The 11,246-nt window shown below is 40.3% G+C and overlaps 1 protein-coding gene across 2 annotated transcripts; it reads right to left on the bottom strand.

The window, feature by feature from the left end:
• Positions 1–480: 480 nt before the first annotated feature.
• Positions 481–11,233, bottom strand: SDHD (succinate dehydrogenase complex subunit D). 2 transcript variants are annotated; one of them, XM_032428092.1, is made up of 4 exons: positions 11,096–11,222; positions 7,877–7,993; positions 6,325–6,469; positions 481–1,438 (listed from the first exon to the last, which is right to left on the bottom strand). In XM_032428092.1, exons 1-4 carry the CDS (start codon positions 11,145–11,147, stop codon positions 1,273–1,275), a joined length of 480 nt encoding a protein of 159 aa, XP_032283983.1. In that variant the 5' UTR covers positions 11,148–11,222; the 3' UTR covers positions 481–1,272. The 2 variants fall into 2 exon arrangements, with proteins under 2 accessions (XP_032283983.1, XP_032283984.1); XM_032428093.1 differs by lacking the exon at positions 6,325–6,469 and having other exon boundaries at positions 11,096–11,233.
• Between the last annotated feature and the right edge of the window lie 13 nt (positions 11,234–11,246).

Genomic DNA, 11,246 nt, shown 5'->3' with positions numbered 1-11,246 from the left:
GACTCCCCAAAAACTGAACTACTAATAGCCTACTAGCGACCAAAAGCCTTACTGATAACATAAACAGTAATTAACATACATTTTTGTTATATGATTTATATGCTACTTACAGTAAAGTAAGCTAGAAGAAAAATATTAAGAAAATCACAAAGAAAAAATACATTTATAGTACTGTATCTATAAAAAAAAAAAATACACATATAAGTGGACCAGAGCAACTGTGTTATTCAAGGACCAAATGTATTTAATCTTTATACTTCTCTCATACCAAACTACTCATACTCAGTATATTTTTGCCTATTACATTTAAGTCTTTTTTGTATTACAGTACTTTGTAATTTACCTAACTGCTAAGCCCTAGAAAGAAATTTAAACAGTCCGGTTTTACTGGTGTATATGCAACAGACACCAAGTTCTACTGAATAAAACTAAGGACAGTTAATACATAAAAGAATAGAATACATTTTTATTAGAATTTTATTTTTTAAAAAACTTTATTTTCATAGAATACATTTTCACATTAGAGATTCCTACAGTGGGAAAATAACAATTTATTACTTACAGTTTTATATTTGTAGACAGATTATTTTAGGACAAGCAAAATAAACACATTTGAGGATTAAGTCTTGGTTTAGAATCTACAATACTTTGATACATCTATGAGGGGACCTCTTTCCCACACGGAACTTCTCTATACTCAGAAGCTCTCCAGGCTCTTCTTCCCAGGATTTAGAAATTAATAATGTGAAATATCAGTATTTCCTAATTTTAAAGTTTCCCTAGGACATGTAACCATCAGTAACTGGTATTGACTGAACAGAGAGGGAAATTTTCAAAAATTAAACACTAATTTTCTGCAAAATCTTTACTTATGAATTAACAGGCTTTCCCTTTCTCCATCATTCCCAGGACAAATACAGAAGTTTGATCAGGTATTGATAGTAATAAAGCTGAATTCCCTTTAAGAATTTGATTAGTTAACAGGCAAAAGCTCATACATTATGGTTAGTTATGCTATGAGTCTTGTGAGAAGCTGGGACACAACCCCATAAACTCACCAGACCAAGGAACCCAGTCTCCAAATTTCTTGAATACAATTCTTCTCGAACCTTTTCCTCAAGGACTAAACTCTAAAAATAACCAGGTGATTAGAAGAGGTTTGTCTCACCAATGGACTTATCTGTTATTTCCTCCTTATTGTGAGTTGAATGGCATGACAGAGCAGAGGCAAAGAGGTGTACAATCAATTCTCAAGGTATTAAGTCAAAAAGGTCAGAGCTTCCACAGCATGGCAACAGCTCTGCAGATGCCCACATCATGGTAGTTGAAATAACAAAGCCCAGCAAACGTGAAAGCCGACAGGGCCAAAACGCCTGCCTTGGTAGCTTTCTGCAAAGCATCCCCGTGAACATAGTCGGTAACCACTTGTCCAAGGCCCCTAAAAGAAAAAAAAGAAAAAAACAGTACAAATGAAAAATCACAATTCAGACGGCTATATGGCTAACTTGAATGCAAAAAAATAATTATCAGGTTCAAAATACAACTCATGGTAACAGGAATCACAAACCAAAATGAAGGAACCAAGAATTTCCAATTAATATAATAAAGACATCTCTATTCTTTAGATTAAATTTTCCAGAATTATTTATATCAAAGACAGTAGTTAATTACCACTCCATTTACAAAATCTTGGGGTTTGGGGTTTTTTTTTTAACTAAATAATGCTCAAGGGGCAGCTGGCTGGCTCAGTTGGTAGAGCATGTGACTCTTGAGTTCAGGGTCATGAGTCTGAGCCCCAGACTGGATGTAGAGATTACTGAAAAAATAAATAAACTTTAAAACAAATGCTCTACAGAGTTCGTCATTAATTTAAAAAAAAATGAAGCAGATACTGTGTGCCAGAACCTGGTACAGATGTTGAAAGAACAGCAAATAAGACAGCATCCCTGCCTTATAGAACAGATTCTAGTGAAGAAGGAAAAAAAAGTACATTGTGCTATGAAGAAATATTTTAGAAAGGATGACCTGAATGAGAACATTCCAAACGAAAGTGACAATGACCTTGGCATCTTTGAGGAATAGCAAAAAGATTAGTGTGGCTGCAGAACGTGGGCATCATACGGGAAGGGCAGATCACACAGGGCCTTGATGGTCCTAAGTATGAATTTCAGCTGCACCTGGCTGGTTTTGTCAGTAGAGTGCGCAACTCTTGATCTCGGGATTGTGAGTTTGAGCCCCAACTGGGTGTAGATATTACTTAAAAATAAAAATCTTTGGGGTGCCTGGGTGGCTCAGTCTGTTAAACATCTGCCTTTGGCTTGGGTCATGATTCCAGAGTCCTGGGATCGAGCCCCATGTCTGGCTCCCCACTCAATGGAAGCCTGCTTCTCCCTCTCCTCCCGACTTGTGCTCTCTCTTACTATCTCTGTCACTGTCTCTCTCTCTCAAATAGATAAGTAAAATCTTTAAAAATAATAATAAAAATCTTAAAAAAAATTTTTTTTTAATTTCATTTGAAATGTAATGGGAAACCACAGATATGTTTTAAGTAGGGAGTAATCTAAGTAAGTAGTGACCGAATTTTATTTTTAATAACAGCTTTACTGAGATGTAATTCACATGCCATAGAACACTTTTTTTTTAAGTAATCTCTACAGCCAACATGGGGCTCAAATTCACAACCCTGCGATCAAGAGTCACATGCTCCTCTGACTGAGCCAGCTGGCTGCCCCCAAATTAAGCCTTTCAAAGTGTATACTAAAGTGTTAAAAGTCATAAAGTTGTGCAACATCATCACTATTTAAAATTCCAGAACATTTCATCACTCCAAAAAGAAACCCCACTACTCAACTAGTTTTCTGTCTCTATGGACTTGCCTACTCTGTACATTTTATAGAAATCACACAATATGTGGCCTTTTGTGTCAAATTTCTTTCATTTCACATCTTCAAGGTTCACCCATGCTGTGGCATGTATCAGTACTTCAACTTTTTGTGTGGCCAAATTATATTCCTTTGTAAGAATATATTGTATTTTCTTTAGCTATTCATCAGCCGATAGACATTTGGATTGTTTCTTTTTGGTTATTATAACTATTCATCAGTAGACAGACATCTGGATTGTTTTCACTTTTTGGCTATTATAAATAACACTATGAATATTACTATACAAGTTCTCATGTGAGGACGTACGTGTTCAATTTTGAGGGGTATACACCTAAAAGTGGAATCACTGAGTCATAGGATAACTCTAACTTTCTGTTAGAACTGTCAAACTGTTTTCCAAAGTGGCTGTAATGTCTTACATTCCCGGAAGAGACATATGAGGACTCCAACTTCTTGACATCCTCGAAACACGTGTTGTTGTCCATCTTTTTGATAACAGCCTTCCTAGTGAGTGCGAAGCAGTATCTCATTGTGGTTTTGATTGGCCTTTTTTTTTTTTTAGGGAGGGAGGGAGAGACTCTTAAGCAGGCTCCATGCCCAATGCAGAGCCTGACTCAGGGCTCAACCCCACAACCCCAAGATCATGACCTGAGCCGAAATCAAGAGTCAGGTACTTAACCGATGAGCCATCCAGGCATCCACTGATTTGCATTTCTATAATAACAAACGATGTTGAGCATTTTTTCATGTGCTTATGAGCCATTTGTATGTCCTCTTTAGATAAATGTAATTTTACTTTTAAAAAAGGTCACTCTGGCTATAGTATGGCAAATGGACAGTGCAGGCAGGAGAAAGGGGCAGGGGCAAAAACAGAAACAGAAAACCACTTAGGAGGCAAACAAAGTGCCTTGGCAAGACTATTGGCTTAACCTAGGCTGGTGACAGGGGAGATGGTGTGAAGTGACAATTGAGGCAGGCTATGTTTTGAGGAGAGAACTAACAGAAAGAGCTGATGGACTAGATGTGAGATAAGACAAAAAGAAATATCTAGAATAACTCCTAAGATTTTTGGCTTGAGAAACTAGATTTAATTGAGTTAGGGAAGAACAGGAAAGAAGGTGGCTTTGAGGAAAAATCAAGAGAGATATGGGGGAAGAGTGATTTCAGGCAATGTTAAATTTGGGATCACTATTAGACATCCAAGTGGATTATGTTAGTTAGACAACTGGAAATACAGGTCTGTAGATCAGGAAAAGAGGTCAGATCTGAGCTCAACTCAGGAAATTAAGAGAAACTAAGAAAGCAAGACTGAGCCCCGGATTCAGAGCTTTATTATTCAGAGGTCGGAAAAGGAGAGGAGCAGGCGTCAGAGACTGAGAAGGCACAGCTGGCAGGGCGGAGGAGAGCATGGTGGGTGTAGCATCGAGAAGTCAAAGGAAAATCATTTAAGCAGGGAATGGCCAATTAAGTTGAATGCTGCTGAGAGTTCAAGTAACAGGAGGACCGAAAACAGACAGCTGGATTTGGAAAAATGAAGGTTTGGTGGGGACTTTGTTAAGAATGACTTCAGTTATGTAATTGGGATGAAAGCCCAATTAATGTGGGCTAAAAGAGATTGGATGCTGAGGAATTAGTGCACAATTATAGAAAACTCTTACAAGTCACTCTGTGTGTGTGTGTGTGAGAGAGAGAGACAGAGAGAGAGAGAGAGAGAGAGAGAAAAGGGAGAATCAGTAAGGAAACTGGAGGAGCATGAAATAAATGGAAAATAATAAAAAATATATTAGTTCAGATTTATCTCTTATTCTTTTTGCGATTTAGATGGATCTCTTGCCAAGAACTACTTATTAGAGAAATCTCACTGTTACTTGTGATCTAATATTTCATATGCAACTGGAATCCTTTACTTTGAAAGGTCTATCTGGTTAAAGGGTAATTCCCCAACCAACCCGGGAAAAGTAGGTAAGCAAAATCCCCTTTTAACACTAGGTACAAAATCATTCTGACAAGTCACTTAACCGCCCTGGGGTTTAGTTTCCGCATCTATAAAGTAACAGGGTTGGTTAAGATAGTCCCATGTCCTTTCAGCTCTAGCAATACAAAAATGCTTCCCTTGCCCACAATATCATACTGTCCTTGTAAAAGAACATAAAATGAACTCAAAGAACCCAACTGTTACTTACAAGCTTTTCAGAAGGTTCATTAACTTAGAAAATCTAACAAACTACACTGGGTAAAATAAATAGAAACTGGAAATTCCCTCATTCAACAACTACTCACTTAGTGCCGTGTGTCTGGCACTGCTCTAGGCACTAAAGCTACAAGGGCAAACAGGAAGTAAAAAGGGCAAGACTGAACTACAGTGTCTAAGGACAACCGGTGATAAAACTATGATGAAATGTAAAGAAGTGATTACTATAAAAACCAGGATAATGGTTCCTGGTTGGAGGATGCTGAGTAGTTGTAACTGAGGTAGAACACAGGAAGAAGCTTCTGCAGTTCTATCTCTTGACCTGGGCAGTGTTACCCTTGTAATAATTCATTAAGCCACGGATGACTCTCGTGATTCTCTGTATCTGTGCTTTCATTCTAATGAGGGGAGAGACAAGGAGTACAGAAAATAATAAATAGATGATACAGTGTATTAGAAGGTAATAAGCACTACTGAGAAAAATAAAATAGGGGAGAGAGATAAGTAATGCTGGGAAGGACACTGCAATTGTAAATAAGTGGTTACAGAAGGCTTTATTGAGAAGGTGACATTTCAGATGTGAAGGAAATGAGGAACAAGCCAAGTGTATAACTAGAAAAAGAGAGTGCTGGGCAGAAGCAAGAGTAAAAGTAAAGTCCTGAGGCCTGGAGTGTCCCTGGTGTGTCTAAGAATTATCAAAGCCAGTGAGGATGAGGAAGAGAGTAGTTGGAGATGAGGGAAGAAACAGGGCCAGATTATGTTGGGTCTGTAGACCACCATAAGAATTCTGACTTTTAATTTGAGGGAAGTTAAAAGACTGCAAAATATTTTGAGAAGGAGAATGTTTGACCTGACTTAATATTTTAACAGGATCACTGGGGCTGCTGTGTTGGGGACAGAAGGAGGACCAGTTAGGACACTGCTACTGGAATCAAAGATGATGACCAGGTTTGGGGCATGAATAGTTAGAAGAATGGAAATGCCATTAATTCAGATGAGCAAGAGTGCCGGAGGAAGAGATTTGGGGAGATCAAGAACTCAGTTTTATAACATGTTATATTCAAAATGCCTATTAGCTATGGAAGCGAAGACATCGAATAGGCAGGTGGACACATAAATCTGGGCATATAAATATTTTATATATGTTTTAAAGTAATCTATGAGTATCTCAATCAACTTCTAATAAGACAAGCTCACAGCTAATAAACTGAGCAGACAATGTAACACTGAAGGGACTGCTGTACTTGCCAGTGACTGTGGAGAGTGAGGGCTGCCGCCAGGGAGTAGTCCATCGCAGAGCCAGGATTCAAATAAGCAGCTGGAATTAGACCCAGGAGCAGAACACTGACAACCCTCTCACCAGTCCAGTGGAGAGATGCAGCCTTAGAACTAGCTACAGAAAGGAAGAACCAGATTCGTAAGAGTTGAAAGGGGGAAACACACATCTCTCATATTCAATATTTGCCACAAAATAACCCAGCTGACAGAATGGCAAACAGCATGCATATAAGACTTAGCTCTGAGCATAAAGAGAGTTAAGATAAACAAGGTACTTGAGAAAGATGCTACCTCCCTTCTTTGAAGTTCTTTAGCACAATGTATGTTGGTGCTTACATAGATTAGAAGACTGACCCACTTTGCCGACAGGCAAGAAGATGAACGAAGTACCTTTGCAGAATTACCAATCTTGAACTTTAGTGTAATAGACAGATACCTTATAAATACAAGTTAATACCAACTAAGGAATTCCTTTACAACATTACTCTTTTTACACCTTCTAATCTTTAGAATTAGAAGTAAGGTAATAATAAAAACACTCCCAAAACAAAATTAAACCAGCCAACTCAAAAAGTTCTGATACAAACTTTTAGGATTATGGTCCTTCTTCTGTCTCATTACTTATAAATAGCCCAAAACAAATATGGAACATGAGAACTTCTTTTAAATAAATGAAAAACAAAATGGGCTTTAAACATTTCTTCAGGAGCCTCTATCTTTTTTTGGTTACAGACCCCTTTGGGAATCTAATGGAGATACTCTCCAGAAAAATGCACATGGACACACTCAGTAAAAACTATGTTTATAACTTCAGGGGCTTTTCTTCAGTCCACACACCCCAAATTAAGATCACTCTGCTAAATTTAAAATTTAGGAATGGAGAAACAAAACTTTTTCAAAGATAAAATAATTCTAAAAAGCAGAAAAACTATACTTGCCTAATTTCTCATAACTCAGATGCAACCATATGTAAGTTGTTGACTTAAGCATCAAGATAAGTCTTTATCTCTGCAAAATACAGACCTTTCCAGACTTTAAAACTGGAAATAGTTAACTCATTATTCACCTACAGATCTTCTATAATATTCACCCTAAAAAATGCCACGTGATTTTAATACTGACCTAAATAAAAATAAGTAAGTCAATTACAGCTATAAATACGTATGACTTTTTAAACTGTCTACTACTCTAAATTATTTGTATCTGGCTCCTCTCCATCAGCTAAATAAAAAGACTGACTATACTGTACAGACTCTTCCTAAGAGCTATTTTCTTTCAGAAAAAAAACTGAAATTTGAAATGGACTTAGATCAGAAGATTCTCTAGGAGTATAAATGGCATCATTCAACCATGCTGGCATTGTCTGCCCAAAGGTGCAGGCTAGGTAGGTCCTCATTTGACGGAGTCGGACATAAGAGTTCTGTTCCACAGATAGCAAGTCCTGTCAAAGGCATGAAAATTTGCCCAGATGAAGAGGGCCAGGGCCCAAAAAGCAGCAGCAATGAAAAAAAAAAAAACATACAATAGTGGTTGGGTGACAGGTGAATGTGCTGTGTTCTACACCATCCTGGGGTAGGCTGGTCCTGGAGAAATGCTGAGACCTGAGCAGGTCTGACCACCGGGATTCGGAGAAACAGAGCTGAGGAAAGAGACATTAGGGGGGGTCATAAACACTTCTCCTTTAACAGGCCTGACAGACTTTCTAAATAACCATAAGCAAGCTACATAAGCCCCGATAGGGAATAACATCTCATCTGCAAAATGAGGACAGTTATCTATTTCCCTGGGTTGCTATTAGCTCACACTAAAGTAGCCCCTCAAAGACTGAAAAATCAATGAACCACCTATGTAAAAGGGCTGCACTCTTACTAATTTTTTTTTTTTAAGATTTTATTTATTTGACAGAGAGAGACACAGCAAGAGAGGGAACACAGTCAGGGGGAGCGGGGGAAGGAGAAGCAGGCTTCTCGCTGAGCAGGGAGCCTGATGCGGGGCTCGATCCCAGGACCCTGGGATCATGACCTGAGCCGAAGGCAGACGCTTAACGACTGAGCCACCCAGGCGCCCCTGCACTCTTACTAATTTTAAAAAGTAAATTATAGCTCCTTTCTCTTTCCATATATTCATCTATTTATTCATCCAACAAGCATTTACTACAGGTAAGAGTATGCTCTAGACTGGAGCAAGAGACAAAAGACAGGCTTTGTCCTCAAGGAGTTCAGTCTAGTTTGGGAAGCACATCTATTACCATCTTCCTTCTTTTTTTTTAAGACTTTATTTTTAAGTAATCTCTACACCGAATGTGGGGCCTGAACTCACAACCCTGAATCGAGAGTCGCATGCTCTACTGACTGAGTCATCCAGGTGCCCCTCTCCACTTGTACTCTTTTTTGGGGTTGTTGGGGGGCAGAGGGAGCAGGAGAGAAAGAATCTTAAGCAGGCTCCACACCAAGCATGAACCCAACATGGGGTTCGATCTCATAACCCTGAGATCATGACCCAAGCCGAAATCAAGAGTCAGACACTTAAACGACTGAGCCACCCAGGCGCCCCGCCCCTCCACTTGTACTTTTGAACCTATCCTTTTCTGTCCCCTTTTGGATCCTGTCTCTTGGTTAAAAAATAGACCTAAGTTCACACAACTCCACCACTTACTAGCTATGAGGTGATAAGCAATTAAGTTAAATAAATTCTCTAAGCCTCAATGTCCTCATCTGTAAAATGAAAATAGTAGCACTTACTTCATAATACTCCACTGAAAATTAAAATACTCAAGGTGCTGAGCATAATTCCCATAATGTCGTAAGTACTCAATTAAAAGGTAATTTCTCTCCCGTGTCTTTCACCTCTCCTTCCTTCCTGTTGGCCATTTCCCCAACTGATGTAATATATGTGACCCCTCCCTTGACCCTGTGTCCTCTAATGCCATGCACTCTTCCCCTGCTCCCTTTCTTCTCTTTCCAACTATGCTTCTTTAAAATATTGTCTAAATCACCTCCACTTCCTCACTTCCCTATCATTCTTCAACTCTGAAACTTATTTTATCCTGACTACAACTGCTTTATTAAGTTGCCAATGGTCTCCATGTGGTCACATCCAACAAATACTGTTCAGTCTTCATCTGATCCAGCCTTTCCTCTCTTCTTTTCTGATGAACTCTCTTCTAGTCCCCCTTTGATCCTCTGACATCCTGTATCAGTCTCCTCCTGCATTCACTCTTAGATGTTTTCCTAGCATTCTATCATCTGCCCACTGCTCTCATGTCCTAAGCCCTCCCTTGGCCATTTTGTCCACTCAGCTTATACTACCTGTAAGCTGACGACACCCAATTCCATATCTGCAGCCCTGCTATCTCTCCAGTGTTTCAGAAGTTTAAGTGCTTGCTGGGCCTCTCCCCTAAGATATCCTACATGATCCTCAAACTCACTATGCCAAAAACTAAAATCACCCTTCAACTCACTTTCTCAACCAAACTTGTCACCCATTTGCATGTTCCCCACTTTATTTAACAACACCCCACTCTTTAACCCAAAAATCTGTAAGTCATATAAAACTCCCCCCCACACCCCGACATTGTCGATCACCAAATCATATTGATGTATCTCCTTAACATTTCTTGAGACAATCTGCTCTTTTTTGTACCACTTTCCAAGTTCAGGACCTCACAATCCTTGCCCGCACTACTACAACGGTGTCCTAGCTCATCTCCCTGACTTGTGTCTTAGCCTGTCCCATCTCCGATGACGGCCATCTACCACAGCGTTACCCAAGTAGCCAATCTAAACTGCAACTCTCTGTCAAATCTTTCAATGGTCCTGTTCACATCAGGTAAATGCATACTCCATATCAAGGCCAGTTCTTCCATGATCTGATTCCAGTTCACCTTTCCAGATTCAGCTCTCATTCCTCACCTTGAGCTTCATGCTCTAATCATATCTAGTTTATTTTCTCTCCTACCTCGTTGTTCCTACACCTTCATCATCACTCCTGCTCATCCCAGTAGTTCCAACTGCAATGCCCTTCCCCCTGTGGCCTTCCTTATCCTCAAGACACACACACCTCCTTCAGGAACCAAGACAGGGTAATTCTTCCAAAACACAGAGCTATGTATGTTCTTCCTCTGGAGTGGCATGACAATTGATGTGCAGCACAAGAGTTTCTGCTTTATGTTAAATTACGTTTACATGTGTTTTCCCTATAAAAATGAAAACTCTTCGAGGGCAAGAACTATGTTTTATACACATTCGTATCCCGTTCCTACTACGGTGCCTGGTATAACACAAATGACCAACGCAATGATTATCGAATTGATTTCCACAAGCCCCTTTCCACCAACTCCAGGGTAAATGGGAAAGGCCAGGCATTGGGGTTTGGAGCCTAACCCCACACTTTTCCGATGCGGGGTGGGCGCATTCTAAGGACAGTGAATGGGGAGGGGAAAAAAAAAACAACAAAACTCTTAGGAACAGCCTCAGCAGAACTTAACTTGCAGGAGCTCTCTTTCAGATTACCCCATCCCCGTGTCAGCCCGAAGCAGGGGAGATACGCGCTCGGGAGGACATCTGGGCGCGTAGACAACGGTGGTTACGGCTGTGGTGCTGACCGGAGCCAGATCGGCCAACGGGACGGAGGAACGATTCCCTGCTTGAGAGGCCTCACCACCCCGCAGACAAATCCTCGCCGCACTCCCTTCCCCGGCTGGAGGCTGCGCTGAGAACCTCCCGCTGCCAGGACCCCTCACCTCGGCCTCCTTGCGCACCGCACAGGACACTCAACCTCCAAAGACTCGCCATCTCGCTTCTGAAGGCTCAAGGTCACTCAGCAACCCGGAAGCAGTCACTCGACAACTCCCACCCCGCGAGGACTCAAGAAAACAGGGCGAGGGAAAATGC

This window comes from Phoca vitulina, unplaced genomic scaffold, assembly GCF_004348235.1.
Source record: "Phoca vitulina isolate PV1807 unplaced genomic scaffold, GSC_HSeal_1.0 scaffold38, whole genome shotgun sequence".
Taxonomy (NCBI): domain Eukaryota; kingdom Metazoa; phylum Chordata; class Mammalia; order Carnivora; family Phocidae; genus Phoca; species Phoca vitulina.
The sequence above is the reverse complement of the archived record's forward strand: the minus strand, read 5'-3'. Positions and strand labels throughout refer to the sequence as shown.